The sequence below is a fragment of the Mastigoproctus giganteus genome, chromosome 11 (genome assembly GCF_048544385.1).
Source record: "Mastigoproctus giganteus isolate SK-2022 chromosome 11, ASM4854438v1, whole genome shotgun sequence".
NCBI classification, from domain to species: domain Eukaryota; kingdom Metazoa; phylum Arthropoda; class Arachnida; order Uropygi; family Thelyphonidae; genus Mastigoproctus; species Mastigoproctus giganteus.
The window spans coordinates 69832212-69848643 of record NC_143585.1 but is presented as its reverse complement, the minus strand read 5'-3'; the positions used below and the strand labels follow the sequence as shown (position 1 = coordinate 69848643).

Below are 16432 nucleotides of genomic sequence, written 5' to 3'. Positions count from 1 at the left end.
TAGGCACCTGCGAAGAGACTTATTTCCGAAAAGTAGGCACGTGCCAGAAGACCTGTTTGAAGTGTTTAAGGCCTAAATTTGTTGATAAACTAAATGTTGATGGTATCTTACTTTTTCTAAGAAACACATGAAAGATATATAAAAACTGAAATTGGAAAAAAAAAAGATGGTTGTGCGAAAATTTCCTTTCAGTGTGCCGGAGAGTGATTGATTGTTGAAACAAACTTCCATCTGATGTTGTTGGAAGTGGGTACTTTGAATATAACCCCTGGCTTGTAGCCATGAAGAGTATTATGTACGGCGTGTGCGTTTTGTATGCAATAAAGAGTTCTTCTTCTATATTTGAGGAAGGATTATTAGAGGGGATGGAAGGATGAAGTGCATAATTTTATTATGGCTGATTCTTTATAAATTGCATCATATTACCATTAGCAATACTAATATTAATAATAAATACTAATTTCTCAGCTTCGTTAGAATTGCCGGGACAAAGGCATTTTTGCTCTAGACTGGTGCATCTACCTCAAGCACAAATCTAGAAAGAGTTCAAAATTTAAAAGGATTTAATGGTGTAAGTTCATATGGTATGCTTAGATGAGGAGCAAGGATACTATTGATTAGCTGTCCCGGGCGTAGATGTACCTCATTTTGCCTCTGAGAACCGAACCCAGAATTTAGTTTAGAGTTATTAAGATTTCTGCAAAATGCCTTACATTAATTTTAGAAGGGCATAAGTACATAACAGTTAAAGCAGAGTCGAGAAATAATTACAATTTATTAGAATGAATTAATTAAATGTAATGCGAAATTTCTCTTTGAATCGTATGAAGAATTTGTGGATGACCCAGAATGGAACCTGATATTCAAAATATAAAGTATTTGAGGTAACTTTAAATAAAGGTTGGATTCCTTTTTGTTGAAGAAATATCGGTGATTAGCATATCTTAAAATATTCGGAACGAGTTTCCATGTGTTCGTTTTGCTCGAAAAGACGAGGTGAGTAGGTATCAAAGCAAAACATATCCTTGAACGTTACGATACTGCTCATTAAATGAAACAGTATTGCAACATTATGAGTCAGCAGTATAGGGCTTCAGGTTTCATTCATATCCTAGACCTACTAAAAGATTTAAGAATTTTTCCCCCTTATGCTTATATAGTGTGGAAGATAATATCTTCTTTTTATACAGTGCTCTCTCAGAAACATTAAAAAATACACTGTTTGGTTGTTGTTATAAATGTGTTCGAGAAATTCTCAAAAGTGTTAAGTTCTGGGAGTTTCCTCATCAACTGATATTAATGCAATGTTCAAGGGTATATAACTGAGGAATGAAGACTGTTATTAATCTTCTAACGTTCAGTCCTAATGTGGAAAGAACAAGGAAACTGTAAACAACTCGTTAAAAATTTAATTTTCATAAAAACAATTATTTATAATTCCATATGTAGTCCAGCACACTGAGGACAATGTCGATAAATTTGGAAGAAACTTTGGTTAGACCAAAGTTTCTTCCAAAGTTTCTTATAGAAGACCTTCTTAGTAACGATGTAATTAGTGATGTGAGGCAATGAGGTCAGGGCCGTAAGATTCTTTTTAACATCCGCAGTAGCTTCTCTGTGATTCTGAAGTGGTGTTCCTACTTTCAGTGTGAATTAAGACTGTGGTCGAGACTCAGTCGTAGGCAGATTTGATGTGCAAGATCACGTTGCAATGAGATTTGTCATTACTTTCAAATTTTAATAATAAAAAGAGGAAACCAATCAGGCCCAACAGTTGGTCTATTAGGTAGTTTATTTATAACCTTGATTGCATTTTTGCGTGTTAAAACAAACTGTCCTTATACTGATCTCTTTGTTTTTCATACCATTGGTAAGTTAGATGTAAGTTGCTCCTCAAACGCCATTTTAAAAAAACTTTCCTTTTGACCATCGCTCTTAGTTCCAATTGATATGTTCACGTCACCGACAGAAACAAGCTATTTTACTGACGAGGCTGGAGGAACACAAATTTTGGATCGTCTTGCATACAAACCCCTCTCTACCCCCAAGAGTTGCTGTGTTGTCACTTACTGATATTTAGTGACAATTAGAGACAATTGGTCATCTGCTGTATAACCTTTGGTCGACCATGTGCAGTTTTTCGAAGTAGTTCTTCTGTCTCTGGGAACTCTCTGCAATTGTGATATTGTATTTGAGTTGGCATTCAGGATCTGATTTTTCGTCTTCGATTGTGGCCATCGCTTTCCACCACAATGAATCATTCTTACAGTGTCTGCGCCATGAAACATTATTCAGAAGCAAAGTCCCAATAACATCATTTCGAACTCCCCCCCCTGCTATGACTTTTTATTCTTTTTTTACTCTAAAGACGTCAAAAAAAAACAGGAAAAGAAAGAAACCTGTCCTGTTCTGTTGTTCAGTATATCTTTTCAGTGAAGACGAACCTATGTAACCTACTTAGGAAAGGTTTCCATCCTCTACTGTAACGATAGTAGCGATGGCCATTGTGGTGGCAGTGAGTGTGGGGAGTAGGGTGGACTTTAATATGAAGTACTGCGTAGTATATCATAAAAATAAAGTTTTTGAAGAGTGCGTGTGGTCTACTTAGAATTTCACCAATAGTAGTTTTGTTCTAAATCTAAATATATAAAAATCAAAAGATATTTTTCGATTAATTTATATTTGTAGTAAAAAGATGTAATAATAATTATGCAAAGAACTTTAGAAAATGTAAACAAACAACCTATAACGGAATGATTTTGTTATTCGATTTATTAATTTGGTAGACTGGAGAAACCCCGGTTAATTCACCATAGGATAATCGAGAGTTACAAGCATAACTCATTTTTGCTGTATGTAATACGTATATCACAAAGCTAATCCCTTGGTATCGTGGTATATTTACCATTCTTTTTTCCACAATAGTCACAATTATGATTGTCAGTTTGGTTTCTATTCGTTTATTTTCTATTTCGCTGCTAAAAAATTGCTCTCACAAATGTACGAGCTAATATGATGCCAAACTACGGAGAATTATTTTCATAAAATACTCATTAATTTCGATAAATTCCATAATTTTAAACTTTTCATTACGGATTGATCTGAAGTATACAGAGTTTTAGTTGCAACACTCAGGATTGCTCTAATTACAATTATTGATCTTAGAACCTTGTCATCTCGAAATGTGTCTTCGAATATGTAACGCACATCCTTTATGTTTTGTGAAATTTTTTTTCGATATTAAATTAGATTTAAGAACATTTTACGATTAATTTTATAAATCCGGCTATCATTCCATTTCATAAATCTGCATCCATTGTTTTAGTTATATCAAAATGAAGTGTACCCATGGAAGGTACAGTCAACTTAAATCAAATTTTATTATAAAAGGAATCATTGACAAGATTTTGAAGAAAAACATTGAAAATCTTTATTAAACTTGCAAAAGTTTAATACAATATGTTAAGAAACATTCTCTCACTGTGCATAGGCAAGAAAACAATTCGAATTATATTCAAATAATGATTGAAAAGTCCAATTACAGCATCCCCCGCATGTGATGGGTTGGTACACCATACGTACTCATAAAACGTAAAAGTGCAAACCTTTCTAATAAGACTCTCTATCCCATAATGCCATGTTATAGCATTTCTGAAAAGAAAAAGAAAAAAGGTTAAAACTGAAAACTTCAATGACAGATCAACACCAACATTTTTACTCCAAAATCTTTATTGAACAACCTGGTATTAAGCTATATTTGTATTTAAATCTGAAGTATTTTATTCGCCAGCATTTATGAATAACCCCGCACTAATTCAATCAGTCCTGCAGTCATAGGACTGATGGAATTAGAATGAAAAAAGGGGAATTATTATTAGTTTATGAAATCTTATTCGAAATTTTGTATTCTTTTACTATACTTTAATTTTCTTTAAATTCTTCACCAACTCTTTCCTTAAAAATACTCCAAGAAAATAGGGGGGCTGGCCTTTTTGTCACATTCAGGCTGAAATTTTTGAATTTGATGTTAAAATTGTTAGAGCATTATCGTTTAAATTTTATGATTTCTAAATTTGAATCATTTGAACAGACTTCAAGGATGGTCAGAAAAGTGGCAGCCATGTTTTAATGCGGCAAAATGCAAGGGTAACAGGGTAACACGAGAGTAATATCTTAATTATATTTCTGGGAAGTTTTGACTAATGTATTTATTGCAGCAAATAAGATAAGTGTTCGACTTACCGAAAATTCTGCATATTGGGCTTTCATTTCTTCTGTCACGTTCTGAAGTAAATAATAAATAACTAATTTAGAGAAATTTAGACTATATTTAGAGATTAGAGCAACTTTTATTTAGAGTTTACAAAATATTACTACAGTTTATGATGCATCAGTTACAGTTTTCATTATATCCGTTAATTACGTCTCCTACAAATACTCGTTAAGTGTTATTACATAGCTACGATAAAATTGAAACAATTCCAATTAAAAATTTAAGAAATTTAAGCTAATATTGCTTACCACTCTCATTAATTTATAGGTGTAGCACATGAAGACCTGAAATAAAAATAAATAAAGTAAATATATAAATAAATAAGAATCAAATAATTTTTACGACTTATATGCCGTGTTTACTCGAAAAATCTTCCCTTCTTTTGCCCTGTTGCTTTTTTTTTTTACCAACTCCATAATAGAACGATTGCGAATAAAGAAAACTTGAGAAATGACTACATTAAAATAAATTTAGTTTACATGAAGAAAATTGCTTTCCTTGCTATGATTTTCTCATTTTCTAATTCTGTATTAAAGTGACCTGATGCGACAGCGATCATTGATCAAGAAAGGAAAATTTGGCGCTTGATGGGGAAGAGGCTTGTGTGTGCATGTTACGTGCCAAAGCAACTGAGGCTATTAGTGTCAGTATATTATCTCTGGATTCTTTGGTCGGTTTTCTAGACTAAAACCATGCAACCATCACCGGACGAACTCACCCACTTGAAATATGCTCATGAAAATTCCTCTCGTCATTTTCCAGGGCATGCTGGCATCGCAGGTAACGAAACAGCAGACCAGGCAACCAAATACCCAAACAGCAGCGCACCTCCATCTTAACGAGTACCCTATATAGATTTCCAAACACATATCCGACATATCTGTAGAGACCAGTGGGTTAAACATTTGGACGAAACATACGAACAATAAATTATTTGAAATTAAACACGAACCACAACTATGGAACTCCAGCTTCAGTAAAAACAGGCATGAAGAAGTAATACTGGCAAATATTGTAAGCAGAAAGAGGGGCATCATTATAATATGACGCACCTCTTTCTGCTTAGAGGCGATGATCCTCCACTATGCATATATTGTTCATCACAACTTACAGTTCGACATATCCTCTTAGACTGTTCATATTATTCCCACATCAGAAATACTACCTTCCTCTCTCTGACACAAATGCAACAACCTTTATCACTAACCCACCTATTGGGAAACAATGCCAATCTAGATGTGCTTTTTGCTTATCTTAAACAAATCACACTTTATGATTATTTGTAATATCAAATAAAGCAAATTCCGGCACTGTTCCAAATATTTGAACAGTTTGGAAGTGTTTTGTTGGGACACATTGAGTCCCTGGATGCCAAGGTTATCTGGAATTCTGAAATTGTTCCCGACCAGGCGCATCCCTTCATGGATGCATTGCATCCATCTGCAAGTGTGGTCTTTCAATGAGATAATGCACCACGTCACCAGGCTAGAAATGTACAGCCGTAGTTCAGGAATGTGAGAGTGAATCTTTCCAGTCTTCAGATCTCAATACAACTGAACACTGCGCGATGAGATGGCAGGAACTTTTTGGCATCATCCAATTTGTAACAGCTGTGAGAAGTAATTGAATCAACATGGACCAGCATCCCTGTGGCAAGTTTTCGCTGTGGTAAAGTCCATGCCACGAGGAACTCAGGCTGTTCTGAGGCCTTAAGGGAAGTACTAATAGTTGTAATCGTTTTGATGTACCCGAATGAATTGGCAACTCCGCGTATAGCACAGAGGAAACATAATTCGAAGGATTTGAGCTGAAAGATATACTTTAAGATTTTTCAGTGAATTAAAAAATAATTAAAATCAAATAGTTAAATAAATATAAGAAATAATTCCAGAATTTTGCACTTGCCTTTTGTCTTTTCTCACAGTCATTGCATATATCCGCCGTGATTGCATCTATGGACTCCCCCGATTCAGGCATGTGAGTCGTGGAACATTCTGTGAAATACTGCATTTCCAAAATAAACGCATAAAAATAACTTTATATAATAAATAACACGAAGGATAAATATATAAAATAAAAATATGAAAATAAATCTATACAACAAAATTTTTTTATACAAGAAAGTGTCATTTTTAAAAGTATAATTAATTTTGAAAATTATTGCAATAAATATTACAACAAATTTGAAATAACACCGACGTTTATAAAGCCAAAAATACTTTTTTGCTTTATAAACGTCGGACCGGACATTTGCATGTTCCAAAGCTCTTTTACTGATCTTTTATAATTTTTATTGACGCCAGTAGAGGCTGAAACAAGAAGAAGAAATGAATCACTTATAAGTTTATCAAGTGGAAATCTGCTGTACACCAATGGAAATGGTGAAAGGAGTGAAGGTGGAGTTTCTAAGAGGTATAAGCTAAAGGATAATGATTTATGCACCAATATCGATCCATGACGATGAAGAGGTTGAAGAAATGTACACAGAAATTGAGAGTCTTCTAGATGAGCAGAAAACCCACTACACTATCATTATGGGGGACTTCAATGCTAAGATTGGAAAGAGACAAAACAACGCAGAAAGGGGAACTGTAGGAAATTTTGGAACTGGTGAAAGAAATGAAAGATGTGAAAGATTTGTGGAATTTGCAGAATTTCGAAGAATGTCCGTAATGAATACTTTTTTCAAGAAAAGGGTGAACAGAAAGTGGACATGGAAGAGCCCAAATGGATTAACAACTAATGAAATCGACTTCATCCTCACTAACAAAAGATATATCGTGAATGGTGTTACCGTCCTGAACAAGGTAAATATAAAATAAACGCAGATGTAAGAAAAGAAAGGAAAAAACAGACTCGAGTAAATAATGCAAAGGTCTTTGAGATAACAGAAGAGGAGAAAAGCAGGATATACTGGAACTTAAGAACAAGTTTGAGCTTCTGCAGACTGCTCAGGACCTAGATATCGACGAGGAATATTACAACTTTCTGAAAGTGATAAAGCCCAAGAATCCTATAGGTAAAAAGAAATCCAAAGAAGAAAAAATAGTCAAGAAACACTTGTCATGATGAACCGAAGACGACAAATGAAGAGCAAGAAAAACACTGACAAGGAGAAAATTGAGTATACTGAGTTATGCAAAGCCATTAGAAAGAGAGAGATTCAGAGAGCATAAGAAGATTTAACACAAGAAAAGTAGAACAAGCATTAAGGGAAAACAAAGGATTTAAATCAGCAGCCATGAGCAGTAATACAGAAAGACAAATGATACTGAAACTGAAGAATAGCGATGGCGTACTTATAAATAGGAGAGAAGGCACAATTCAAATAGCAGAAGACTACTATAGAGAATTATACAAGGAGCGAGGGAATGATGCCAGCAGTGGGGAAGATGGATTCCAAATTAGCAACACATACGACATACCCGATGTTCTTCCTAATGAGGTAGAACATGCATTGAAGAAAATGAAGAATCAGAAAGCCCCGGGAGATGATGAAGTTACTGTAGAGTTGTTAAAATTGAGAGGAAGAGACATAACACAATAACTGGCAAGACTCTTCACAAAATGCATTAGAAAAGGTGAGACGCTTAAGGAGTGAAATAATGTAATCATAGTTCTGCTGCATAAGAAAGGAGATAAATCAGAAATTGGAAATTATAGACCAATTAGCTTGTTATCCCACATCTACAAGTTGTTCACAAGGGTCATTACTAACAGATTAGAAAGAATACTTGATGAGAATCAGCTGAAAGAGCAAGCTGGCTTTAGGACAGGATTCTCAACTATGGATCACCTTCACGTAATATCACAGCTAATGGAGAAAGCAAATGAATATAAAACACCACCATGCCTGGCATTTGTAGATTATGAAAAGGCATTTGACTATACAGCATAAAGCAATGTTTTGGGCACTGGAAAGACAAGGCATAGATACCCCATATATTATGATTTTGAAGAAAATATATGAGAATGCTACCTCCTTTCTTAGACTAGACAAAGACAGTAGTAAAATTAAAATTGAGAAAGGAGTTCGACAAGGAAGCACAATATCTCCGAAGCTGTTTACTGCTGCCCTTGAGGAAGCTTTCAGAAAATTAGACTGGTCGCAGAAAGGAGTCAATGTGAATGGAAAGTACCTAAACCATTTACGATTTGCAGATGACATTGTGGTCATAAGCCACGATCCCAAAGAATTAGAGGAAAATTTCAATCAGTTATGCAGAATTAGTAAGAATTTTGGACTAAAGATGAATATGGCTAAAACAAAAGTAATGATGAACAAGTATGCCACGGAAAAGGAAATAATGATTGAAGGAGCAGTAATTGAAAAGGTGGAGTCATATACATATCTGGGACAAGTTATTAGCTGTAACAATGATAAATGGCTGGAAGTCAAGAGAAGAATAATTTTTGGATGGATAGCATTCAGGAAATATAGCCACATACTGAGGAGCAATATCCCAATTTGTCTGAAACGTAAAATAATGAACCAATGTATACTCCCCACCATGACTTATGGAAATGCAACTTGGGCACTCACCAAAACAATGGAAGAGAAGCTGAGAACTACACAGCGAAGAATGGAACGAATTATATTGGGAATCAGACTGTTAGATAAGAAGAGAAACACATGGATTAGGCAGCAAATTCAAGTAAAGGACATTCTTATCAAAACTAAAGAACTAAAATAGTCTTGGGTAGGACACAAAGCTCGAAAACATGATGACAGATGGACTAAGAAAATAACAGAATGGTATCCAAGAGGAGCTAGAAGAAAACCTGGAAGACAACAACGGAGATGGACAGATGAAATTCGTGAGTTCGTGGGTAGTAAATGGATGGCCATTGCACAAAACAGAAGGAACTGGAAAGTTGCTTGAGAGGTCTTCATCCTGCCGTGGATTGAAAATGGCTGCTGCTGCTGCTGCTGCTGATGATGATGATGATGATGATGGGAGTCAAATCGTCTCCATGTTTAGAAAGAGAAACAATTCTTCCATAAGTGCTGGAGCAAACTCAGAGATGTCTCTGGGAGGAAGACGTGTATGGTTATCAATTCTTCTTCCTTGGGTATCCAAGTATATGCTATTGAATTGTAGTCTGGCTGGTCATTTTGCCAACAAGCTAATTCCCCCTCTGAAGGTGTTGGTTTGGATAGAGCTCTGTGAGGACATGGGCAGTATACTGAAGCGTCAGCGTTGTTCTAATCTCCAAAATTATCGCAAACTTTGAAAATTCTCTTCAATACTTAGGTCTTACTTAATCAAATCAAATGTCTATCCAAGAAACGTGTTGAAAACAACATTAAGAACTATATAATCAAAAGCGAAGCCATCCGAAAAACTTCTCACTGAGATCTTGGAATAATTTTGGATGACACTAAACTCCTCAAAGAAATTTAGGCCACCAAAGTTAAAATTAATCTTGCTCTCTGGGCCTTTATAACAGGAGCTTACAGGAATAACATAACCTAATCTAATTATTCTTTATCTGGATAGCTGGACAGGTATTTTGAAAGAACGGTGGGGTGAAATGGGAGTGGGTTTTTTTTTTGGCTGATGCTGCATAAGCTTGCTTTCTTGCATCATATGCCTCTACTAATGCTAATGCTAATGCTATCTAACAAAATGCCTTTATATCATCGCTCTCGATGCTTCTCATATCGTGTGTATGACATTGTCTTTTAGGATCTCCATTATAATATCTGACATCATTTGGGGTAGTTGTTTGACGAATTCGGTGTGTTAAAAAGAATCATTATTGTTGTTATAAAACCAAAGAAAAACTGTTCTTTCAGTTATATTCCTTACTCACCGGCATTCTCCAGTCATTAGCACTGCAATTTTTGGCTCTTTGGATTCTATCTGTATCATTAACTAGAACAAAATATAACAAACGTCAGGAAATTCAGAAGTTTATTTCTTAATAATTTGTCATTTGTTTGAAGAAAAAAAAATTCTTAAATATATTTATTAAAATTCTTCTGAAGGTCGTGGAAGGAAATAAAAACAATTTATTATTGCATCGTTAACAATCATTGGAATATCTCTGAAAAGCTTTATTTTTATATTACGTATTTCATGATGAATTCATTTTTTTCTGTTATGGAGAGCTCAGTTTATTCTTCTTCTTTATATATAATTGATAGGTTTATCTTCTTAGCTAACCCAGAAATTCAAAAAGCTATACAATTATCAGTATTATTTATCATTTATAAATTTTAATTTAAAAAAAATAAATTTTACACTTAAATTTTATACTTTCTGTTTCTATTGGCGTTTTTCTTTTGGCATTTGCGTATATCCAGTCAGTTCCTAAAAAGCGATAAATTCCTCTCCTTATCCTTCCATTGTACTTGTACCTCTTCTCTTTCCAAAGTAATGGGGAAATCCATCATTCTTCTCCTCCCAAGCTTCCGGGAGATAAAAACCACGCAACCTTCGCCTAAGACAACAGTAACTTAGACAAGTTGTGAAAAAAGCCATTAAAAATAGCTCGAGTAATTGCAGACATTCGAACTCAAGCCTTTCCCACTGGATGTGGGGAAGAGGGTGATCATATTCGCAGTTCTCTCTGCGAGGGTCCTCGTGGGTCCTTGTGGGTAGCACAGTTGGTAGAATCGCCGTCCTCCCCACACAGGATGGAAAAGACCTGAGTTCGAGTCACAACAATGATGTCAGGGATTTTTAGGGGCCTTTATCAAAACGGTTTAAGGTTTATCAAAAGGTTAGTCGGTTTAAGGCGAGGGTAGCATGGTTTTTTCTCTCGGAAACTTGGGATTTGCATCCAGAAACCAGAAAATCGACCTCAAATCCATTTCATGTAATACCTAGCTGACTGCCAAATTTAATTTATTGTCCCCGTAACTCAAATATCAAGTGTACAACTTTTCAGACTCTTTTAAACCTAGGCCCCTTTAATACGGCTACATCTTGTATGTATATGTATATACAGTATACACAAAACTAGTAATAATACGATCATTGGAGGCACAATTTAAAAGCATGACAATGTTAAAAGGATAAACATAACTGAATATTAATATTCTGGCTCTTCTGAAACATACTGAATAAATAAAAATAATCCCTCTACTGTTAAACATTTTTGATTCAATGGAAAGAATTTTTTTTCTTGGTAGACGAATACTGTACTTACTGCACCATGCTTGAAAGACGTTCATGTAATCTTCTCTTTCTTCTACATCTGCAGAAACGGCAAATCCGATGCAGACAGCAAACAGAAGGAAGTAAGGTATCATTGTGAATGGCTTGTCAGGAAAACTAATAATAGTGGGGAGTCTGTTTATTTGGTTTATCACGGAATATTACTTAAATGACAGTTTAGAGAGGACTACGCAATGTCGTGACGTCAACTGTTTTCAGTTTCTTACCGAGACCTTCAAAGGACTGTAAATTTATTTCTAGGCGGGATTTCTTAGCTTTGCTACAAGACAATGACGCATCATATTTTTAATAATAGAATGATTTATGTGATATGTATCCCTGTATAAAACGTTTTACTTTGTTTTTAAAAAAAGAAAAAACCTACTGTTTCTTAAAAAGGCAGTTGAGAACTCTCGTAGTTATTTGTCACTCAAATCTTAACTACTGTGGCATTGAACTATAAGTAATGTGTACGGTCGGATCCCTTTAAACCTAGACCAAAGTGGTTCTATCTCACGTGGTAGGAAAGTTTATATGGAGATTAGAGTGATGCAGTATGTCGAATTCGGGTCTTTTGTGGGGAGGAAGGTGATTCTACCAGCTGTGCTACTCACAAGGGTATTAGTATAAAGTGGCCTATTTTGTTTGCTGCACTCGCCAGTAAACAAAATAGCTTATTCTATCTTTTTCCTTCTACAGTAATTACCTATTAGTTGACCTTCAAATTTCCCCAAGCTTCTGTTTCCTGTTTATTTGGGAAAAAACTAGTTTTCGGGAGAAAAAATCATGAAGCCCTCACTTGAGACCGACTAATTCAGCCACCTTGTATAAAATATTCCTCTCGTCATTGACTGGATTCTAACTCATGATTTTTCCACCAAGTGGAAAAGTTATGAATTAGAACCACTGTGCTGCTCGGGAGTGGCTACTACACACAGATGTAACTTTTTCCAGTATATAACAACTAGTTGACTAAAAGGAAAATTTCTACAATCCAGTCTAAATCTCTTTTCCCGTAATTTCAATTTAAGTTCCCTAGTTCTAGTGTCATTTACTCACATGGACATCCCTTTGCTGTTCTCAGGCGGTTTTCCCGTCATTGGATGCTTTAAGAAGCTCGATATGTCTTATAGATGCGGTCTTCAGGCTTGGACAAAGTATCCCACTTACCCTCTTACAATTGCCATTACAGTGGGCTTATGAACTCCCTGTCTCTACAAGTAAATGTTCGATAAATTATCGATAGGACCCACGGCCTGCATTGTCGCCGGTCTACGCTTTTAGGAGAACTTTATGTCCGACCTTTTCGTAACACACAAATCCCTTTCTTCTCTCACAATTTTTAATTCAGTCCTTCCAAGTGTATGTTATTTAGGGATTGATGTTCCATGAGTGCACTATACTACACTGGTGTGGAAATTTTAAGGACCAGTCAGGTTTTCACCTGTAGCTTCTCATAGGAGTGGCCTGGATATGGGAAAATCATACCAAAGGAACCTCATGAGGTACAGAAATGATGAAGGAAACAACACCGACACAACAACAGAAACAAAACGGTACAGAGGGACTTTATTCAAAAATGGCAACATAGCACTGGCTGCCATGATACAGATGCATCACTGCCAAAGATGGAACAAAGGGAAGAGGTGATCCTCAGTAGGAGATATAACCACCCCTAATGTTGATGCAGGCTTTGCACCGCCTGTCCATACTTAGAACAATGTTGTTGACAAGTTCTTGCGGTAACATCGTCCATTCCTCTGTTAGCGCCATCTTCAGCTGGTGAACATTTTCTAGTGGGTATGGACGTGCCGCTAGGCGTCTCCCCTCAGCGTTCCATATGTGTTCGATGGGATTTAGATCGATGGAACGGGAAGGCCAATCCATACGAACAATATCCTCACTTTCCAAAAGCATATCAACAGCTGCAGTGCGATGGGGTGTGGCGTTATCATCCATAAATACGAAATCTGGGCCAATGGCACCTCGGAACAGACGCCAAGGATAAACTGAGTACAGTAGCGTGCACCGGTTACAGTACCGCCTTCCAGTATCTGGAGTTGTGTACGTGCATCCAAGATAACGCCTCCCCAGACGAGAACACCTCGACTGCCATATCTATCCCTTTCAGTGTTGTTTGCAGGGTGATACCGTGTGCCAACCTCTCGCCAGATTAGCTGACGTCCAGAATCGCTGCTGAGAATGAATCTACTCTCATCAGTAAAGAGTACTTTAAGTAAAGATTTTGTGGTTGTAACCTTTAGAAATAGTGTTGGTCCTTAAGTTTTGCACACCAGTGCACATTAAAACATATTTTCTCAAAATCTATCCGAATTGTTCTGAAGAAGTAATGTACGATATCGGCCTTCCGATATCGTACTTGGGCACTCACCAAAAGAATGAAAGAGAAGCTAAGAACTACACAGCGAAGAATGGAACGAATTATATTGGGAATCAGACTGTTAGATAAGAAGAGAAACACATGGATTAGGCAGCAAACTCAAGTAAAGGACATTCTTATCAAAACTAAAGAACTAAAATGGTCTTGGGCAGGACACATAGCTCGAAGACATGATGACAGATGGACTAAGAAAATAACAGAATGGTACCCAAGAGGAGCTAGAAGAAAACCTGGAAGACAAAGGCGGAGATGGATAGATGAAATTCATGAGTTTTTGAGTAGTAAATGGATGACCAGTGCTCAAAACAGAAGGAACTGGAAAGTTGCTGGAGAGGCCTTCATCCTGCAGTGGATTGAAAATGGCTGATGATGATGATGATCGGCCTTCCAACATATAAAAAAGGGGAGTTTTGGTAGAGAGGAAATAATGGCGTTGAATGGTATCACCATTAATTGGCCCTCTATATGTTTTTGTGGTGAGGAATGTTGGGTGCTCTGCAACATAAAAATGAACTCCTAGAGCCCTATATGGGGTTGTACCGTGGTGTCAGTTAAAAAAGAACTCTGTCCCCAGTTACTTTTTATAGACGATAACACGCTTCCCAAGAGGGTTCGGTTGGTTGATAAATTTCTGGAAAACGAAGATATCCAGAGAACAGAGTGATTAGGTAAATCCCAAAACTGAACCGTGTAATACATGCCTAGGATGCTTTGGGTAGGTCATTTCAACTCATTTTCATGAGTTGATTATTTTTTCACTTCAGTAGCCAAAATTCGCCGGCGAAAATCCGTCTCAGATGCGTTGTGGCACTTGAGGTCCAGATTTCTGCGCCATAAAGTATGACCGGATAGACACATGTCTTAATATATATCACCCAACAGCCTGGTCATGGACATGCATAAGTTGTTGCTTAAGCATCCACCGGAGTCGACAGAACTTTATTTTCAGGTGGTCTGTGTGTGGCAGAAAGAAGAGCTTCTGGTCAAAAATAACGCCCAGATCGGCGTGTTGCTGAACAGCAGAAAATGCGAATCCTCTTAGATTGGGTTGCGCCATTGTTTGGTTCCGTTTGAGCGAGAAACTCAACTGTTTCGACTTCTCGGGATTGATATGAAGGCCAAAACCGGAGAGTAAGGCCTCGAAGTTCTGGATTTTCTGTACGATTAAGGCATTTTTGTAGTCAGCAGTGACTCCAGGATTGATAGCAGGGAACATCAGCGAACATCAGCATCAGCGAAGGTGATAACATCAGTTCGGCCTGTCATGAAAGGCAGAAGAGCAGCTGAGAACAAGATACCAGAGAGGACCCCCACCTTGTGGGTCTCCAGCTGTAATAGTTCTAGTGTAGCGCCCATTGGCATCGCGAACAATAATAATCCTGTTCTCAAGCATTGTCTGAATGAACCAGAGCACGTCTCCGCCAATTTGGTAATACTGACGTAATAGCCTTACCAACGCGTGAACGGACACGGAATCAAATTCCGCCTGGACGTCGATATAAGTAACGGTGATTTTTGAACCGTGCTCAAATGCCTCGAGGATCTTGGTAGTGGTGGTGACTAGATTTGTAACGGTGAATCTTGACCGGGTGGCATAGTGGATCTGCGGCATTATTTAGGTGGTTATCCTTTTCGGAAGAGATTTCTCAAAGAGCTTTAAAAGGCATGATGCAGAAGAAATCGGACGGAAGTGACAGGGTTGAGAAGCAGAGCGCATTTTTGGCAGCGGTCTTACTAGATAGACATTCCACATAGGAGGGAAGAATTTTTGATGAAGGATTTTGTTGAATAACGACAGAATGGGATCAACAATAAATGTACTCAGGCATTTCAGCATAAACTGAGGAATCCCGTTGGCGCCGGATGCGGCTATAGGTGCTAAACTATTTAGTGCATCAATCAGCTGATATTTGGTGAGTTTAACTGAATTTAAGGGGTCTGTTGAAATCGGATTGATTGGGAATTCCATTGGTGTAGTGGATTCTGGCTGAGCAGCAAACTTAGTTATATGGTTGAGCCAACTGCTCAGATTGAGTGAGTCGATGCCGTCCTCTGATTTGCTTCTATGGAAGGGCTTCCCCTTATTTATCGCCTCCATCTTGTTCCTAATAAAAAGCGCCCTAGCTCGGGAGAAGGGAATTCTGTCCGAAGGCGAGCCGGAGTTTTTCCACCTCTTGTGCAGTTCTTTTGACGTGGAAGCTTTCAGAGACTTTTGAACTCCACCAGGCCCTTCAATGCTCTGTAATGGTTAGCTTCTTCATTGCAGCATAGAGAGAGAGAGAGAGAGAGAGAGAGAGAGAGAGAGAGAGAGAGAGAGAGAGAGAGAGAGAGAGAGAGAGAGAGAGTGGCTATCCATCTTATCATCAGGTCAATCCCGAGTTCTAGGTCGCATTCCACACGGACATTCCATGGGATTTCTTGGGCAGCATAAACACACCTTTCAGGATTGAGGTATTTAGGCGCTGTAATTATTTTGGCTGTGACTTTCCTCCTGTCAGAAGTGATGCGCATTTCTAGTTGCAAAGAGAGAATGATGAGGTTATGATCAGACTGTAGGTTGCTCGTAGGGTTTTGATTACTACAAATCTGCTG

The 16432-nt window shown here is 37.3% G+C and overlaps 1 protein-coding gene across 1 annotated transcript; it reads right to left on the bottom strand.

Annotated features, from left to right (window-relative positions):
* Positions 1 to 3484: 3484 nt before the first annotated feature.
* LOC150078101 (uncharacterized) lies at positions 3485 to 11570 on the bottom strand. The gene is made up of 6 exons (XM_090384950.1): positions 11432 to 11570; positions 10091 to 10152; positions 6179 to 6277; positions 4522 to 4557; positions 4243 to 4284; positions 3485 to 3651 (listed from the first exon to the last, which is right to left on the bottom strand). Exons 1-6 carry the CDS (start codon positions 11532 to 11534, stop codon positions 3610 to 3612), a joined length of 384 nt encoding a protein of 127 aa, XP_090241076.1. The 5' UTR covers positions 11535 to 11570; the 3' UTR covers positions 3485 to 3609.
* Between the last annotated feature and the right edge of the window lie 4862 nt (positions 11571 to 16432).